Raw genomic sequence first — 20918 nt, 5'->3', positions numbered from 1 at the left:
GACAGTGTGCATTTAATGGCCTAAAATGATGTAAAACTTAGAGATAATCACAATTTTGGAACCTAAGTACACATATATATATATGTGTGTATATATACCTAGTAACTGCTAGCTTTATCACATTTCTTAAATGAAACCACTGCTAAACTTGTGCCAGCCATAATAATTTGTATTTTGTTCCAAATTGTTTTAGTAACTCATTTTCTTAATAACTGTACCCTTTCTCAGTGAATCTTATGAATTTAGTAGTAGCTTTAGTCATTGATTGTATGATGTTGTTGTTGACAAATAGGAACATAATTTCATTATATGAAATCTTACCTTCAAATAAGGATTTCCTGCATCATTCGTCAATAAAAACCATTTACAAACCCCTCTGTCTGGCTGTGTTATTGATCTGATTCCTAAACTGCAACTAATACGAACATTAATCTGCAAATGACCATAATATAAAAATACTCCTGACAAACCACTAAAGGTCCTCTCCAGAGTTACTCTGCAGTGTCACATAGCTGAAGGGATTTGTTGTAGGGAGAATTCAGGTCACTCAATCCGATAAGAATTTGGGAGGTTCCTTATCATCCCAATAAGCTAGTATTTCCTGAGAAGATGATGCGAGATGAAAGGGCTAAAATGCTCATGAGGATGACAGGATTTTTATAAGCATACTTTTCCATGGGTTCTTCTTGATAGACCAGCAGAAATATTAATTATGATAAATGGTGGTTTAAGAAGCAAGTGATTTTACCTCGAGTGTTTAGTGAGAAAAGCATATTTCACTGACTAGTTTGAAAAGATTTACCTTGGATTCAGGAGAATAGCACATGTGTCCACAGATTTCTTCAGGTTTGTGACATTTCACCGCCTTGCAGAACCCACCACTGTGGTCCTTCATCAACTGCTGTGTTTTAGGGCATGAACGCCATGTTTTCCGTAAGAGATCGTATCCAAGAAGGATGCCATTTGGCTTCCCTGGAGACACCCAGTCAATTTGAAGGGATCTGCAGCAGAGAGAATAATCAATACTTCTGGAAAGACAACACTTAACATTGCTGCTATCAACCTCACCTACTTTTCAATCCATCTTCCAGATTGGTCATAAGATTTGTTTCATCAACAATTTCCTAATTAAAAAGTGGTAGCGACATGATAGTTCCTGGTCAGAATAATTTTTTATGTTGCTGAAACACATTTTCTCCCTTACTGGGAAAAGTTTAAACACACACACACACACACACACACACACAATCAACTAGTAGCTTCTATGCATAAGCATAAAATATGTAACATGTTACATATATATTATGTATCTATGGATATATGTGACTACTTTTTATATGTTTTTTATATTGTTATATGTGACTACCATATAATTTGTTTTGAGAATCCAGGAGAATTATTTAGGCTTTGAGAGAATAACACACGACGTGAGATCAGTCTATCACTTTAAGTTTCAGGGAGAAGAAGGAAGTATCATTCTTTGTGGAGTCCTAGTGGCACAGTGATTAAGAGCTTGGTGCTAAGCAAAAGGTCGGCACTTTGAATCCACCAGCCACTCCTTGGAAACCCCATAGGACAGTTCTACTCTGTCCTATATGGTTGCTATGGGTCGGAATCGTGCAACTGCAATGGGTTTGGTTTTTTGGTCATAATTCTTTGTGGCTAATCAGGAAAACCAAGAAAAAATATTGTTTTAATAAGCAAAGAAACAAAGCATATGACTTAGTAAACAGGGTAGAATCAGAACGTGCAGCAGACCTATTCCCTATTTCTACACACACTTCCTTTTCTACACACGCTAGGACTCCTGATGTGACTGACTCATAGCTTATCAACGAGATGTAACTGTAAGACTGCTGTGGGGCTTGCTCCCACAAAGGTGCCTAGGAAATTTTAGCCTTTTGACACAGCTGCTGCGTTCTCTCCTCCTCTTTCTTTTTGCTAAACTTGATGCCTGAGACTTCAGCAATCACTTAGCATCTATCTGAGAAAGACCATGAGAATCACAAAGACATCGCCATCATATATGGCACTGCTGCACCAGTGCTAACAACCATCTATTTATAGACCTATTTAATGAAGCTTTTGTGGTTGAGAGTTTTGTTACTTACAACAAAAAGAAATCCCCAAATTGATAAAATCTTTAGTATCATTAACTTCCTCCAAATACATTTTACATTGATACATCTTACTTGTTTTTAATAATTTTTTGTGTGTGTTTAAGGTGAAATTTTACACATAAATTAGGTTCCCATTTAACAACTTCTAGACAAATTATTCAGTGATATTGGTTACATTTTTCACAATGTGTCATCATTCTTATTTATTCCATTCTGGTTGTACTATTTCCAGTACTCTAGTTTCCCTTCCCCCTTACCTTCTCATCTTTGCTTTAGAGTAATTTTTGACCACTTAGTTTCATACAGATGATTTTTTAAAGGAGGTCATTATTCATGGGTAGTAGTCTTTATTTTATGAGCTTCAAGGGATAATTTTGGTTTAAAGTTTGAAGAGTATCTTAGTGCAATGGTCTCAGGGTCCTCTAGTTTCAACCAGTCCAGTAAGTCTGGACTTTTTAAGAATTTGAGATCTGTTCCACATTTTTCTCCTGTTCTAATAGGATCCATCTATTGTGGCACTGATCAGAACAGTTGGTATGGTGGCCAAGCACCATCTAGTTCTTCTGGTATCAGGGTAGATGAGGCTGTGATTCGTGTAGACTATGAGTCCTGTAGACTACTTTTTTCTCTGGGTCTTTAGTTTCCTTCTTTCTCTCATGTTCCAGATGAGTAGAGACCAATAGTTGCATCTTAGTTGGCTGCTAGCAAGCTTTTAAGACCCCAGACACTACTCGTCACATAGGGATGTAGAAATACATTTTATGAAATACATTATGCCAATTAACTGAGTTGTCCCACAAAACTGTGGTCCTAAGCCTTCAAATCCTGAAAACCAAACTTGTGAGGTGTTTGGTTATATCTAAGCAGTATCTGTAGCTGTGTCCCCTGCATGGTTTATTATATGTATAGATATACGTGCATGCATACACATATCTGTATGTACATATGTCTATAGATACATCTAGCTGTGCACACATATGTACCCACATATTCATACCCTTACATATATGCCTGTATACATATATGTGTAACCACACACATTTTGTTGGTTGTTGTTGGTATTGTTACAAAATTATATTTGTCATATCCTTTACCAAAAATGTCCTTTTCTCTTGTGCACTTCTTAGTGACATCATTTACCTTGGTCAAGCTTTGTGCATTTCATCCATTTTCGATGTTACCTTTCCCATCATCAAAAATAACAAACGTCTACTATCTCAAGGATCTAGGAAGAAGGACCCGGAGGTCTACTTGTGAAAAGAATTAGCCAGTGAAAATCTTATGAATAGCAGTGAAACATTGGAAGGCACTCAAATGACAACTCTGGAAGAGTTGCCTCCTCATACTAGACTTGACCTTAATCATGTGGATGGAGTCAAGCTTTCAGGATCTTCATTTGCTGATGTGGCACGACTCAAAATGAGAGGAAACAGCTGCAAACATCCATTAATAATTGGAACATAAAATAGGAAAATTGGAAATCGTCAAAAATGAAATGGAACGCATAAACATCGATATTCTAGGCATTTGTGAGCTGAAGTGGACTGGTATTGGTCATTTCGAATCAGACAATCATATGGTCTACTATGCTGGGAATGACAACTTGAAGAGGAATGGCATTGCATTCCTTATCATAAGAACATTTCAAGATCTATCCTGAAGTACAGCACTGTCAGTGATAGGATAATGTCCATACACCTACAAGGAAGACCAGTTAATATGACTATTATTCAAATTTACACACCAACTACTAAGGCCAAAGATGAAGAAACTGAAGATTTTTACCAACTTCTGCAATCTGAAATTGATCGAACACGCAGTTAGGATGCATTGATGATTATTGTTGATTGGAATGTGAAAGTTGGAAACAAAGAAAAAGGGTCAACAGTTGGAAAATATGGCCTTGGTGACAGAAATGGTGCTAGAGATCGCATGATAGAATTTTGCAAGAGCAACGACTTCTTCATTGAAAATACATTTTTTCAATAGCAATAATGGCGACTAATGCCTGATGGAATACACAGGAATCAAATGGACTACATCTGTGGAAAGAGATAACAGAAAAGCTTAACGGCATCAGTCAGAACAAAGCCAGGGGCCAACTGTGGAATAGACCATCAATTGCTCATATGCAAGTTCAAGTTGAAGCTGAAGAAAATTAGAACAAGTCCACAAGAGCCAAAGTACGATCTTGAGTATATCCCACCCGAATTTAGAGACCATCTCAAGAACGGATTTGATGGGTTGAACACTAAAGGCCAAAGACCATACAAGTTGTGGAATGACATCAAGGGCATCATACACGAAGAAATCAAGAGGTCATTTAAAAGACAAGAAAGAAAGAAAAGAACAAAATGGATGTCAGAAGAGACTCTGAAACTTGCTTTTGAAAGTTGAGTAGCTATAGTGAACGGAAGAAATGATTAAGTAAAAGAGCAGAACAGAAGATTTCAAAGGTCGGCTCGAGAGGACAAAGTAAAGTATTATAAGGACATATGCACAGACCTGGAGTTAGAAATCCAAAAGAGAAGAACATGCTCGGCATTTCTCAAGCTGAAAGAACTGAAGAAAAAGTTCAAGCCTCAAGTTGCAATACTGAAGGATTCTATGCGAAAAATATTAAATGACACAGAAAACATCAAAAGAAGATGGAAGGAATACACAGACACACGGTACCAAAAAGAATTGGTCAACGTTCAACTATTTCAGGAGGTAACAGATGATCAGGAACCAATGGTTCTGAAGGAAGAAGTCCAAGCTGCACTGAAGGCATTGAAGAAAAACAAGGCTCCAGGAATTGACAGAATACCAGTTGAGACGTTTCAAGAAAGGGATGCAGTGCTGGAGGTGCTCACCTGTCTATGCCAGGAAATTTGGAGGGCAGTTTACTGGTCAGTTGACTGGAAAAGATCCATACTCATGCCTATTCCCAAGAAAGGTGATCCAACCCAGTGCAGAAATTACTGAACAATATCATTAATATCAAGTAAAATTTTGCTGAAGGTCATTCAAAAGTGGCTGCAGCAGTATAGTGACAGGGAACTGCCAGAAATTCAAGCTGGACTCAGAAGAGGACATGGAACCAGGGATATCATTGCTGATGTCAGATGGATCCTGGCTGAAAGCAGAGAATACCAGAAAGATGTTTACCTGTGTTTTATTTACTATGCAAAAGTATTCGACTGTGTAGATCATAACAAATTAAGGTTAACATTGTGAAGAATGGGAATTTCAGAACACTTAATTGTACTCATGAGGAACCTGTACACAGATCAAGAAGCAGTCATTCGAAAAGAACAAGGGGATAGGGCGTAGTTTAAAGTCAGGAAAGGTGTGTGTCAGGTTTGCATCCTTTCATCATACTTATTCAATCTGTATGCTGAGCAAATAATCCGAGAAGCTGGACTATATGAAGAAGAGGGGGGCATCGGGTTTGGTGGAATACTCATTAACAGTCTGTGATACACAGATGATACAACCTTACTTGCAGAAAGTGAGGATTTGAAGCACTTACTGATGAAGATCAAAGACTACAGCCTTTAGTACGGATTACACCTCAACATAAAGAAAACAAAAAATCCTCACAACTGGACCAATAAACAACACCATGATAAATGGAGAAAATATTGAAGTTGTCAAGGATTTCATTTTACTTGGATCTACAATCAACATCCATGGAAGCAGCAGTCAAGAAATCAAATGCCATATTGCATTTGGCAAATGTGGTGCAAAATAAGTCTTTGAAGTGTTGAAAAGCAAAGATGTCATCTTGAGGACTAATGTGCATGTCATGGATTGAATTATGTCCCCCCAAAAATGTGTGTATCAGTTTGGCTGGGCCATGGTTCCCAGTACTGTGTGGTTGTCCTCCATTTTGTGATTCTAATTTTATGCTAAAGAAGATTAGGGTGGGATTGTAACACCCTTACTAAGGTCACATCCCTGATCCAATGTAAAGGGAGTTTCCCTGGGGTGTGTCCTGTACCACCTTTTATCTTACAAGAGATAAAAGGAAAGAGAAAGAAGCAGAGGGTTGGGGACCTCGTACCACCAAGAAAGCAGTGCCAGGAGCAGAGCGCTCCTCTGGACCCGAGATTTCTGTGCTGAGATGCTCCCAGACCAAGGGAAGACTGATGACAAGGACCTTCCTCCAGAGCCCACAGAGAGAGATAGCCTTCCCCTGGAGCTGACACCCTGAATTTGGACTTCTAACCTACTAGACTATGAGAAAATAAATTTCTCTTTGTTAAAGTCCTCCACCTGTGGTATTTCTGTTATAGCAGCACTAGATGACTTGACCCAAGGCATGGTATTTTCAGTCACCTCATATGCATGCAAAAGCCGGACAATGAAAAAGGAAGACTGAACAAGAGTTGATGCATTTGAATTATGGCGTTGATGAAGAATATTAAATATACGACGGACTGCCGGAAGAATGAACAAAGCTGTCTTGGAAGAAGTACAACCAGAACGCTCCTTGGTAGCGAGGATGGCGAGACTTCGTCCCATCTACTTTGGACCTGTTTTCAGGAGGGACCAGTCCTTGGAGAAGGACATCATGCTTGCTAAAGTAGATGATCAGTGAAAAAGAGGAAGATCCTCAACGAGATGGATTGACCTAGTGGCTGTTAACAATGGGCTCCAATGTAGCAATGATTTGTGATGATGGCGCAGGACTGGGCAATGTTCCATTCTGTTGTACAAAGGATTGCTATGAGTTAGAACCGACCTGGCAGCAGGTAACAACAACAACTGCGAATGATTGGGAGTATCTTTTCATGTGTTTGTTGGCGGCTTGGATGTCGTCTTTGGTGTAGTGTCTGTTCATGTCCTATGTCCATTGTTTAATTGGATTGTTTGCTTTTTGCTACTGAGTTGTTGAAGCTTCCTATATATTTTAGAGATTAGAGCCTTATCAGATATTTCATTCCCAAAGATTTTTTCCTAGTCTAAAAACTCTGTTTTTACTCTTTTGATAAAGCCTTTTGATGAGCATAAGTACTTAATTTTTAGGACTTCTAAGTTATCTAATTTGTCTTCTGTTGTTCACGTTGTAGCTGTGTTCGATAATTTTTTTTTTTTTTTTACTTAAATTAGTTTCCATAGTTTTGTCCCTGTGTTATCTACCAGGAATTTTATAGTTTTAGTTTTAACATTTGGGTCTTTGATTCTTTTTAATTTAGTTTTTGTGTATCGTGTGATGTACAGATCCTGTTTCCTTTTTCTGCAAATGGATATACAGTTTTGCCAGCACCATTTGTTTAAGAGACTGTTTCTTCCCCACTGAATGGACTTTGATCCGTTGCCAAATATCAGCTGCCTATAGATGGGTGGATTTATTTCTGGGTTCTCAATTCTATTCCATTGGTCTATGTGTTTGTCACTGAACCAGTACCAGGCCATTCTGATTACTTTGGCTGTATAGTATGTTTTGAGATCAGGAAGTGTGAGCCCTCCTACACCGTTCTTCTTCAATATTGCTTTGACTATTTGGGGCCTCTTTCCTTAAAAAAATTGGTGATTAGTTTTTCCATCTCAGAGAAGGATGTTGTTGGAATTTGGATTGGGATTGCATTATATCTATAGATAGTTTTGGGTAGTATTGACATTTTTACAACTAAATCTCCCACTCCATGTGCACTGATTATTCTTCCATTTATGTAGGTCTCTTTTAGTTTCTTGCAGTAGTGTTTTATAGTTTTCATTGTATATGTCTTTTTCATCCCTGATTAGTTTATTCCTTGGTATTTTATCATTTTGGGGGCTATTGTAAGTGGTATTGCTTTCTTGATTTCCTTTTTGGAGTCCTCGTTGTTAGCGTAAAGGAACCAAACTGATTTTTGTGTATTATCTTGTCCCCTGCCACTTTGCTGAATTCTTCTGTTAGATTCAGTAGCTTTCTTATAGAGATGTATCTTAATTTTTGACCCACATAAACAGATTTCTTTCTGTAATAACTTTTTTAATAGTATGGTCAGTTTTTTTTTGTGGTTAGAACTACAGGGACTGATGATTCCTATAACAAATACCTTTACATCATCATGTTATTAAAGAAGGTATATGACTCTTTAAAATTGAGTCACAATCTCATTCTAAATGTACTATTCTTTTTGGGGGGCTTATTATACAATGAGGGCATAACAGCTGACCAAAACGTTACTGCATTTTCAAGGATCTATTAGTATTTCATTTGCTGTAATGAATGAGATCATAACATAAAGCTGTTTAGAGAGGAGACACGCCTGAATAAAGATTTACTCTCAGGTTATTAACGTCATAGAACTTTAATTTTTCACGCGGGTCTACTTGCCGGAATGACACAGCCTAGATCACGCACTTGTACTATCTTTAGTAATTTCTCAATAAGCTCTATAACCAGAAACTAGTTAAAGTTGTTAATATAGCTCCAGAGATTTGGACATGACATATTCTTGCAGTTTAGTATGGCAAGTAAAGCCCACTGTTTGGAAAACCTCAGGTAAATGTAAAATAATAATTATTTTTGTTCTCATTGTTTTCCAGACGGAGGGCAGAACTCTGACACTCGTGATTAATTCCCATTTTGTAATTCCAGAATTTCCAAGCATAACAATTAGCCAATCACACATAGTTGAAGGGTACATTTTACATATAAAACATTCCAGTAGGTACTTTGGATGAAAGCAAGCAAAATTGAGCTTTGTTACTGTATTTCAAAGATCTTATTATCAAATCCTCACACTACCTTGTGTTAACACTTTTCTGCTATTGTGTAAAATAAAATCTTTGCTACACCTTTCATTTTAAAGAGGAATATATCTTTGCAGGCCTGCTGGACACTATCAGGATTCCAGGTGACATCACCTGTTAGGAATTCAATTAAGCCCAAACATTTACATTAAAAAGCAGCAGTCAAGATAAACCTTGACATCTTAATAGACTACTTAAAAAAAGGGGGGGGGGGATTATTATTTCATCTTTCTGTGGGTACAAACATAACATATTCAGTAATAAGGCTCTAGATAGGAAATTAATGTCACCCACAAGAGAAAAGTTTCATAGGTGACCTGTATATTCACTGCTATTATTATAAGGTCTTTATCCAACTCTCAAAATTAATTCCACATTCCACAGATTCCTCTTTTGTATTCATTGTATAATCAACTACAGAAAAGACTACATTTAAGTGACATGAAACAGTCTGAGTTATCCACAAAAGCTGGTGAACTAGTAAAGTCTAAAACACACTAAGTAGAGGACCTTGCTGATATGACTTCTCATTCTTGCAAAATGTTAAGTGTGAAGTGAAACAACCTATTTTTAGTGACAATATGAACAGTTTTGCTCTTGAGTATTGAAGTTAGGCACATAAAGGTAAATAATCAGAAATGAGTAGCAGGTTTAACACAGATACATCTTTCAATGGGAACAACATTTGGTTCCTGGCTACGCACCTTTGATTGGATCTTTTTTGTGGATTTATTTCTGAAGCAACTAGTAGAGTTTACTTAGTCCCTTGAGCGCTAGAGACTGAGTTAAGCCACTTAATAAAGTTTCTGGTAAAAGCCACCATGTCTACACACATTTTGGTACATGAACCCATTGAGTTTGCACTCACTGAGTGGTCACACATTCTACTTGAAGCAATTTCTTTTTAAATCTGTCATATTGTTACTACATACTATTGCGGCCACCACCATTGCCATCATCACGTCTGACTGTCACTTCATGGTGTGCCGTGAAATTGAAGACTGAGAGGAGTATGGATGTGAGTGGTTTCCTCCAGTTTGTGGCTTGATTTTTCATTCTCTAAGTGTGTCTTTTGCAGAGAAAAAGTTTTAAATTTCAATAAAATTCAATGTATCATTTTCTTATTATACAGATCATGCTTTGGTGTTGCAGCTAAGAACTCACCATTTTGTCATAATGTTCTTGTTTACATCAAAGGATAAAGAGGCTCCATATACTCTAAGTTATCAGTCTAAAGTTTTATAAATTAAATAGCTCCAGATTCCGTGACTATGTTTACCGACGCCTTTTCTTTTTTTTCTATTCACTTTGGTCATTTTTGTCCCTGGGTGGCAAAAACGGTTAAGCACGCTACTACTAGCAGAAAGATTGGTGGTCCAAACCCACCCAGAGGTGCTTTGGAAGACAAGCTTGGAAATCTGCTTCCGGAAGGTCACAGCCTTGCAAACCCTATGGAGCAGTTCTACTCTGCACACATGGGGTTGTCATGAGTCAGAATGAACACAACAGCGACCAATGACAACAACAACACTTCTGTAACAGTCAACTTCTTCAATATCATTCTAGATTATGGTTATCAAAAATGGTCAGGACAATTTTAATATAATACTAACTAAACGTAACGTGATGAAAATATTGATTTTCTGCTATCACATCAAGGAAATGAATGTTTAGCTATCAACCGGGATGATCCAATGTAGTAGGAAAAACAATTAAAAGGCAAAACCCATGTCCTTGAGTGACAGTAACAAGAGACACAGAACATACATACATGAAGCAAATAAAATGTCACAGAGCAAAATAGGAAATCAAGTGCTCAGGCTTCGTCTGCTATGACAAAAAATAACTAACCAATGGTTGCTGTGGACTAGGTGGTACAAAGAAGGGTTCCTGGGAGTAGAGGTGAACTCGAATAGGTAAATAGAGGATGGGAGAATTCTAGGCAAGAAGATCAACATAAGCAAAAGGTTAGAGGTGGGAATCAGCCCAGCACATATATGGGAAAGTAATGGGACCAACATGCTAAGCAAATTACCCACTTCCAGTAATAACGGAAGGTCCATTTGAATAGAAGATGAAATTTACGGAGTCCCTCAAATATGATTATCAGGAGTATGACAAGCAATAGCGGATGACTGGGTAGTTTTATTACTACCAGAATAAAAACTCCTTCAGAATCAATAATCTGGGAGATTAGAGTAGAAGAGATCAGGGCAGGGAGAAACTTCAGTGAGCTACCTTAGTAAGCCAAGTGTGATAGAATGCTGAATGGGATTTTCTTCCTTTTGACAGATTTCAACCACAGCCCCAAACAGGATGACAGGTGATGAATGCCTTCATTTAGGAGCGATAGGTGTCTTTCTTCTAAAAGAAGTAGCAAGTTTCTGCTAACTCCTGGGACCAAAACTGTCCTTCAATTGTCCATCACCCTAACCATCACCCTAACCAAACAAAATAGAGAGAATCCTAGGAGATTTTATGAAAGTCAGAACTTTAATGAATATTTAATCTTTAAATAAATATCATTTTATTATTTTCATATTTCATTTATTATTTTAATCATTAAATAGCAATTAAATAGGTATTCATAAGTATCTGCTTTAAGCCAGACATTGCTCTATGTTTATGAGTGAACAAAACAGAGAAAGTCCCTGCTTTTGTGAGACATACATGCTAAAATTGATGCTTATTGAACTCAAAGGATGAAAAAAAATCAAAGATAAATATCCTTGATAGTATGCAGAATGGTGGTGCATCTGCAGAATTTGATGTTGGAAAAGATGAATTAGATGTGAATTAACTTTTGAGGCTCGAGGTTATGGAAAACATGGGTGATATCAGAGCAGATAATCAGTGGGAACCTGGAGAAATGGGACTGGAGGTACTGGAGACATTAGCATGACAAGCCCATGAGACCAAGAATCAGACAGGAGGGTGAGCCTTACTGAGTCGGTTTGGAATGCAACCAAAGAAAGAAACCAAGAGTGATGGGACAGTAGGGACAAAGTGGCCATTAAAGGCCAAATTGAATTAGGAAGGAGAACTGGATTTTGCTGAGAAGCACTCCAAGGTTACTTCAGAGCCTCAGCTGCTGCTGTGAGAGCTACAGGAGAAGGGGAGATTGAAAAAAGTTTGGGAAGGAGGTGGGGGAAACGGAAGTAGAGATGCACAGTCTCAACAGTAAGATCAATATTTTCTAAAATCTCCTTAATCAAACAATGAGTTTTATAATCAAAACTCATTGGCCATGAAAACAATATTTCTTGAAAGCAATTATGATCCTAATACCATTGTTGGAGCTGTACAACAGTACTGAATATGTTCCAAATTCTCCAGTTCAAGAGATTTTTCCATATCCTTTAAAGATTGAAACAGAAAATTCCACTCCAAAATAAAGGCCCACATTTTTATTCAAAGACACATTAGAACGCCACTACTAACAGCTCTAATTTTCCATATTGTCCAGCGAGGGAATTTAGAATATGAGTGAAGAAAAGGTGATCTGACATTTTTACAATCTGTAGTCCAACATTCCCCCTGTTTAAAAAAACAGTTTTTTAAAAAACATAGTTGCAAAATTACTACTTCAGAACACAAGCTATGAGCCACTGAAAAAATTAGGGAGGAAAAATCAAGGCTAGAAGGAATTCCTGACATCCAATTTCACAGTGTAAAAAACAGTGGCCTCACATTTTCACCTCAGATCTGGTGAGAAAAAAGGGAAAGCTTGTTTTTCTCCCCAAGCTGTGACCTCTTCTGCCATACTCAACCCCAAGCTAAGTAATTATCAATTATAGGAGGATTTAAGAACAATGAGAGTGGTTTAATCTTCATTTACAAAGACTCAGCCTGTGCTGCTATCATATGTAAAGACTTCTGAAAAGTTGGTGTGAAAAATGCTGTTTATGTTACTCAGTACCTTGAGGCAAATTTTAAAACAATTATTTGTGAATGCTACAAAGACCTTCTACCTCAGACTTCCCATCAATAATACAGCCCCAAACTGATTTGGAACTCAGAAAGCTGCCAAGGTCCCAACTAAAGGCAATGGAAGACATGACCTGCCTTCTCTGTCTGCTTTCCCTTGAGCCTCATGCCTGGAAATGACGCATTTTGGAACACTAGCAGTAATGTAATAAAATCTCTTCCTTGTTGATGCTCTCTTTTAGCTTATCCATTTATGAAGAATAAATAAGTGAAATTCACAGGCAGCCCAGTACCCAGTGAAGCTGCCAGCTGTAGCGCTTGTCATATTTCAATCAAAGCTAGAGCCAGCCCAGCCAACTTCATCCAGCGCAGTCTCTACATTCTTGAGGACCAGAATTAATGAATTAGCTATTGATTAAATTCCACTCTAGCAAATCCACCAAGGCAAATAAATGAACTACCAGGGCACGTGTAGGCCATGGCCAGACATGCCTGGGCTATTGATCAGTAGTTAGTATTCTTTGGGGAAATACAAGTAGCGGATGATAATATGACAAGTATGGAAAATGCAATGTGGAAACGGAGTTTGTTTCCAGATGAGCAACCTATACAACTAGAAGGGTCCATCTGATCTTTCTGCATTTGTGTGTCGTGACATCTTTGGTTAATGTATAAAGGAGAAATAAGCGTCATTGCCTGTACTGCAGACAATATAGTCAAAAGCAAGGCATAAGTTAAAGCAAAAAGACAAAGATGAGTTGATACACTCCATGCGTATAGTCAGACTTGTATGCTACCTGTATATGTTATTCAAATATATGCATGTTGAATGTCCCTGGCTACTGCATTTTAACAAAACTAAACAAAAATCTAAAGAATATATGTCATAATAGAAACCAAATGACTCTAAATGCTTTAGAAGTAAAAGTAAACCCAGTCAATTGACATTTTTCTGGAAGGATTTCACATTTGATTTTGTATGTTGCTAATATAAAAGAGATTTTTTTAACCAAAGTAGAAATATAACTAATGAGTATACACTGCCAGAGGTATAATGGAATTACACAATAACTTGCACACAGGCAGCTAACTACTCTGGTGTTGGTGTAATTTTGATCAATGGCTTGGCAGCCTATACTTGCTTGTTAAAGTCTTGCCTTTGGAAAACGTTACTCTGCTACAATGGATCATTTTAATAAAGGAAAGATTTTACATGCCAATATTTGGCTGTGAATGATTTCTATCAAGGTTTTGCTAGATCTTCGACTAAAAAAAAAGAAAGAAAAAGTCACCAAAGGCATTGGAATGAAGTAAAATACGGTGTAGGGGGATTCCTGTTCTGGCCAAGATGGAGTGAGCGCCTTACAGCCTCTCTCTCCCACTGACTGCAACTAAAGTCTCTGGACAAATTACCAAAGCAACCACCTGAGGAGTCTGAAATGTTCACTGTAGCAGACAGATCAGGAGGGGAGCCAAAACTTGAAGAATAAGCCTAACAGGATGTGCTTCTCTTTTTTATCTCCCAGCTTTAACTCCAGAGGAGCCCCAGTGGGGAACTGTGCTCTGGGCAAGCAAAATCTGACACAAACTGTCTTTCTGGCCAGAGTACCTAGAACAAAAAGGCCTTATAAGCCAGCGCATGGGGGTGGGGGGACCCCCTTTTTGTTTTGTTTTCTCTTTTTCCTCTGGCTGCTGCTCCGAGGGTGCGCTCAGTCACAGGGCTGCACTAGGGCAGCTGTGGTTGGGTAAGCACCTAACACACTCCCCTCTAAAAACAAGTCAAAGAACAAAAAACAATGTTCTATCCAGAAGAACCCGGAAAACAGGCTCCTGTGGTCCAAAGAACGTGGGGGCTGTCACCTCATTGCCCCAAGGATAGTCTCAGTTGTACACACTGTGATACAACCTGGAAGCTAAAATTCTGAGAGAATCCCTGGGTAAGGAAGTCCATGAGAGCTGGAAAGTATGAGGGGAACCTGAGAGAGGAGAAAGCTAGGAGAGCCCCCAGTTCTGTGTATGAACCAAAGCAACACAAAGCAAAACATATCCGAAATAAAAAATACCATTGTCATACAAGCTCTTTCAGAAAACAGAAGACGGAGGAACACTTCCAAACTCATTTTATGGAGTCCAAATTACCCTGGTCCCAAAAGCAGGCAAAACTGGTACAGACCAACATCTTTTATGAGCATAGACACAAACATCCTCAACAAGTTAATAGCAGATTGCATCCAGCAATTGGTTAATAAAATAATACATAACAACCGTTGGGGTTTATCCAGAGAATAGAAAGCTCGTTCAATGTTTGAAAGTCAATCAATGTAATTAGCCATATTGACAACTAAAAATGTAGAAAAAGCATTTCAATATTTATATAGGATTAAAACTCTCAGGAAAATAGTAATAGAAGGGGAATTCTTCAACCTGATAAAGGGCGTCTCCAAAAAATTAATAGTAAACGTCATATTTGACATATTTTAATGGTAAAAGATGGAAAACTTCAGAGATTGGAAACAAGTCAAGGATGTTTGCTCTTATGACCTTATTGAAGCATCCAGTGCAACAAGACAGGAAGAAGAAATAAAAATGCAGACTGGAAAGAAAGAAAACCGTTTCTTTTCACAGATGGTATGATTTTCTATGTAGACCATAGGAATCGGCAAAAAAGCTTCTAGAACTAACCATGAGTTTAGCAAGGTCTCAGGATAAAAGGCCAGTATACAAAAACCAATTGTGTTGTTTTGCACCAGCAGTGAACAGTTGGATTTCAATTTTTTTTAAAAAAGAACCATCAATAATACCAAACCAAAAAACCAGACAATAACACCTCCAAAAGGAAATAATTAGGTATAAACATAATGAAATACATGCAATATCTGCATACTGAAATAAGAGAAAGAGGACCTGATAAATGGAGTAATGCACCATGATCAAGGAGCCCTGATAGTGCAACAGTTAATTGCTCTGCTACTAACTGAAAGGTTGGCAGTTTGAATCCACCTACCTCGCAATCTGCCTCTGTACCCCAAGAGTACGGTTCCCATACACCCTTTTAACTCAGTACTGAAGTCACTCCTGAGGTTCACCCTTCAGCCAAAGATGAGACAGGTCTATAGAGTCAACAATAATACACGTGAGGGACGTGCTTCATAGTTCAATCATGTATGCAAGACTAATGGGCACACCAGTCCAAAACCAAAGATGAGAAGGCAGGAAGGGACAGGAAAACTGTATGAATGGAAACAGGGAACCCAGGGTGGAGAAGGGAAGAGTGTTGACATCACAGGGTTGGCAACCAATGTCACACACACACAAAAAAAGATTACAGCCCAGGAAACCCTATGAGGCAGTTCTACTCTGTCACACGGGGTCGCTAGGAATTGGAATCGACTCTGTGGCACCTAACGACAATATAATGTGTTGATGAAATGGAAGACTTGATACTGTTAAGATGTCAGTTCTCCCCCAACTGATCTATAGAGTCAATGGAGTCCTAATTAAAATCACAGAGGGTTTTTTTGTAGATATTAACAAGCTGATTTCAAAATTTATATGGAAAGGCAAAGTAATGAGAAGAACCAAAATAATTTTTAAAAAAGATCGAAGTTGAAGGTATCACATTACGTTATCTCATAGCTTACTACAAAGCTACAGTAATCAAGGATGTGTGGTATTGGTGAATAGATACACACACACATCAAAGGAACTGAATAGAGTTCAGAAATGATTTACTCAATGTGTTTAATTGATTTTTGACAAAGATCCAAAAGCAATTCAATGGAGAAATGATAGTCTTTCCAAAAGATTGTATTGGAACAGTTGGACATCTATTTGTCAAAAAAAAAAAAAACCTTAACTCACACTTCAGTTTATACAAAAATTAACAAAAAAGGAATCACAGACTTAAATGCAGATTGTAAAAGTGTAAAACGTCCAGAAGAAACGATCGGAGAAAATCTTTGTGGCCTTGGATCAGGCAATGAGTTCTGAGATAACAACAAACGCACAATCCACAAAATTTTTTAAAAATGATAAATTGAACTTTATTGAAATTTCATATTTTTGTTCTGTAAGACACAACTAACAGAATGAAAAGATAAGCCACAGACTGAAGGAAAAGATTTACAAATCACATATCTAACAAAAGACGTGTATCTAAAATATTTTTAAAACTCTCAAAACCCAACCCTAACATATAATCCAATTAACACATTAGCATATTATTTGAATAGGCACATCACCAAAATAGACAAACAAATGGCAAATAAGCACATGCCAAGATGACTGATATCAATAGTCATTAGGGAAATGCAAATGAAAACCACAGTGAGACACCACTACGTACCTATTAAAACGGCTGTGCAAAAAGAGGGGAAAATCCTTAGAGCATCGAGAGGTGGCAAAAAAGTGGAGCAACTAGAACTCTCGTCTAATGCAGTAGGAATGCAAGATGTTATAGCCACTTGTGAAAACAGTTTGTCAGTTTCATATACAGTAAAACATAAAATTAGCATAGGATTCAGGGATCCCACTCCGACTTATTTACCCAAATAAAGTGAAAACCTACATTCACACAAAAACCTGTACGTGAATGTTACAGCAATTTTATTCATAGTAACCAAGAACTGGAAACTACCCAAACTGTACACAAGTTGTGGTATTATTTTGGAGCCCTGGTGGTGCAGTGGTTAAGAGCTCGGCTGCTAACCAAAATGTTGGCAATTTGAATCCATCAGCCGCTCCCTGGGAACCAGATGGGTCAATTCTACTCTGTCCTATAGGTTCACTCTAAGTCAGAATCAACTCAACAGCAATTTGTGTGTGTGTGTGTGTGTGTGGTATATTGATAGAATGGAATATTTTTTAGCGATAAGCAGTAACTGACTACTGAGTACATTAACATGGATGAATCTTAAAGTGAAAGAATCCAGACTTACATGGATATGTATTGTACGATTCCAATTATGCGACAAGACAAAACTACACAGGTGAGAACAGAACAATGGTTGCCATGGTTTGTGGGGTAAGGAAGCGGAAGGGTTGGCTAAAAAGGGAATATTTCAACATAATGGTGGGGTTTTATATCTTGATTTGGTGATGTTTACGCACCACACCTCTATGCATTTGTCAAAACTCATAGAACTGTAGAGCAAAAAGAGTGAATTTTACTATATGTAAATTAAAAGCAAATTTAAAAAGTGTAAGGGGATAGTTACAAAATAAACAAATCCAGAAAACCCAGAATCTTTTCAGAAGTTTATTTACTTCATTATGAAAACTAGGCTGTTCTCTTCATATTCGTTAATTTTTAGTAAGATCTATATTTTTTCTCCTTGCATGTTGTAAATTGCCTTTATTATAATCCCACATTTAATTGAAATTGACTGCATTTAAAATTTTAAGAAGTTTTTTTTTAGTTCAGAATTTTGAAGGCATTGCTCCACTGTCTTTTAGAAGTGAATACTGTTGGTGCCACTCAAATTCCCAATGCAGCATGTACGTGATCTGTCTTTTATTCCTGGGATCTTTTTGAACACGCTTTTGTATCCTGATATTCTGAAATTTCCTGATAACATACCTTTACGTAGCTCTGTTTTCAGTCATTGTGTTGGCGTCTGTAGAATCTTTTAATCTACAGCCCAGTGACTTGGTTCTGGGATATTTTCCTGTCATCTTTCTTTGATGCTTTTCTCCTCTTTCCTTGAACTCTTACTATTCAAACATTACACATTCTGGATTTTTTTTCTAATTTTTTCAATACTTTTCTTTCTTTCTTTCTTTTTTGACATCTTTATCTTTTAATTTGTTTTCAGAAACACCCCATCAAATTTTATTCCAAAGTTTCAATTCTGCTTTCACATTTTTAATTTCCAGAATTTTTTTTTTTTTAATCTTTGACTCTTTTTTTGAAGTATCTTGTTTATGTTTTCTGGATAGAGGATCTGCTCTTATCTCTCTGAGGTTATTAGACTTTTTCCTCCCCTTGCATTTTCTTTGTCTCTATTGAAATGATTTTGTTCTTTTGTTGATTTTAGTCTCTTTTTTATCTTTAAAAGTGATGCACCCAAAACAGTTGACTAGAAGCTTTATGTAGATAGGTGAGGCTTGATGAGTAGTGTGCTTCCCTACTGGGCACCAGCTGGAAAGCCGTTTTTCTCTTAGGGAGTCCCCATATGCTAGTATCTGGAGGTATTTTATTTGGGTTCATTCAGGCTTTTCCCGGGAAGAATGTCGTATTTCCTGTCTGGAGGCATTTAGGACGGACTATTTGTTCATGAGAGCAGCACTGGAAAAGCAGCTGAGGCTTCCACCATTCAGGGTGCAGTTTTCACTTCATCACCATTTTTACCTCTCATCCCACCTTTCCTCTATGCCTAGGAACCCAAATTCCTAAATGCCTCTGGTTCAGTGTTTCCAGAGAATAAACTTCTGATGCCCTGGTAGGTGGAGTTTGCCTTGTGGAGGAAGAACAATAAATACCTGGATGCATACTGTAGCGGTAAAGAACCTTGAGTTTCAGCCACTTATTTTTAGACTTTCAGCTAATCCTTTTATTTCAGTTTAGAACCTTACATCATCTCCCTGCTCTTCCCAATCCTTAACGGTTCTTAGCGCTCAGCTTCTCAGGGTCTCTGCAGGGAAAATTAGCATGATTCATGTCATTATCCCCCTCTGCCAACACACTGGTTATAAATTTCTCCACTGTACTAAGTCATTTGCCTCTTACTCTCAAATACGTCTTCCAATACTGTGTTGAAATCTCTTTTCTGTTGTTGTCTCCTCTCTCATTTTACTTCCTCTTGTTTTTTAATAGCTTTTAAAATATTTCTGCCATCAATTTAATATGCTTGAGGGTAAGCAATCTTTAACCGGACTGAAAAAGGTCCGTCCTATTATCATCTGCAAGAGTCTTCTTAAAGGAAAAGATATCCTAGAGACAAAGGCACTTACAGACATTTGTTTAATTTCCTATAAAGCTTAAAGATTATTTTTAGCTACACATAAATATGTAATCTAAGACATACTCTTTTATGCCATTACCTGGGCTTGAGTCATGGAGCTGCTAACAAACAAGAAATTTGAAAACATCCACCCACCCAAATATAATTCTTCCTGAGTTTTTCAAGACTGAACTCAAATGTCACATCCTCTATGAAGCTTTCACAGATAATCCTGGGTAGAGTTTGGTATTTTTGTCTTTATGCTCTTCTTGCACATTGCAAACCTCTACTGTAGTACTTTTCCTATTGTTCTGTAATTATTTGTTTAGGGGAGTGTTTCCCACAGGAGACTGGAGCAACCCTATAGGACAGAGTAGAACTGCCCCATACGGTTTCCAAGGAGAGGTTGGTGGATTCGAACTGCTAACCTTTTGGTTAGCAGCCGAACTCTTAACCACTGCACCACCAAGGCTCCTCGCAAAGTTAGGAACCATGTTTTATATTTCTTTGTATCATTTCTGCCTTAATTATAACCACAAATGTGTCTGCTGAAAGAATAAATAAAGGTGTCTGGCACCCATTTAACTTGACCATTTCCCCCTGCATAGCAAGTAATCTTGTGGACAGGTGGTGATGAACCAGCTGAGGGGAATATCAATTATACAGCACATCAAAAATTAGATCAGCGTCTATCATGTGTGGAATAAAAGATGCACTCAAGAGATAAGATTTTACCCTGAACAACTAAGAACCTAGTTACTTGAGTTTTTCTAATTATTTTAATCACTAGTCTCCAAGATCAGTACAGATATTTTTCTACCAATCAGAATAAAAAAAAAAAAAAAAAGACCATGAAATTTCAATATGCCACAGAGGATTCTCTCATAATTGAAATATTTTTATTATTTTTAGTATGTGTGTGTATGCATGTGTGTTCATGTATGTGTGTGTGTGTGTGTTGGTGAAGGGTGATTCATTTGGCTAGGGCAAAAGTATGATGTGGGAGAGTTCCGGCAAAATGGCGCTCTAGGCAGAAGCACCACGCCGTCCCTCCACAGCAAAGATCCAAAAAAAAACTAAGCCAAACAGAGAATACAACAATCCTGAAACCCTAAAACATCAAATGAAGAAATAAAGAACTCAGCCAAGCACCAAATGGAGTGAGAAAACTGACAGAGAATGGAGAGCGAGGAGAGATTCA

At 37.7% G+C, this 20918-nt stretch overlaps 1 protein-coding gene across 1 annotated transcript in view; it reads right to left on the bottom strand.

The window, feature by feature from the left end:
* The window catches only part of USH2A (usherin), a 551884-nt gene that overhangs the window by 214288 nt on the left and 316678 nt on the right, over window positions 1-20918 (bottom strand). Inside the window, exon 29 of the mRNA XM_012558807.1 lies at window positions 803-1001. Within this exon, the coding sequence (XP_012414261.1) occupies window positions 803-1001 (199 nt within the window). The remainder of the gene's footprint in view (window positions 1-802; window positions 1002-20918) is intronic.

Source organism: Trichechus manatus, unplaced genomic scaffold (genome assembly GCF_000243295.1).
Source record: "Trichechus manatus latirostris isolate Lorelei unplaced genomic scaffold, TriManLat1.0 scaffold00187, whole genome shotgun sequence".
Taxonomy (NCBI): domain Eukaryota; kingdom Metazoa; phylum Chordata; class Mammalia; order Sirenia; family Trichechidae; genus Trichechus; species Trichechus manatus.
Note: the sequence above shows the minus strand (reverse complement) of the source record. Positions and strands in the feature narration are given on the sequence as shown.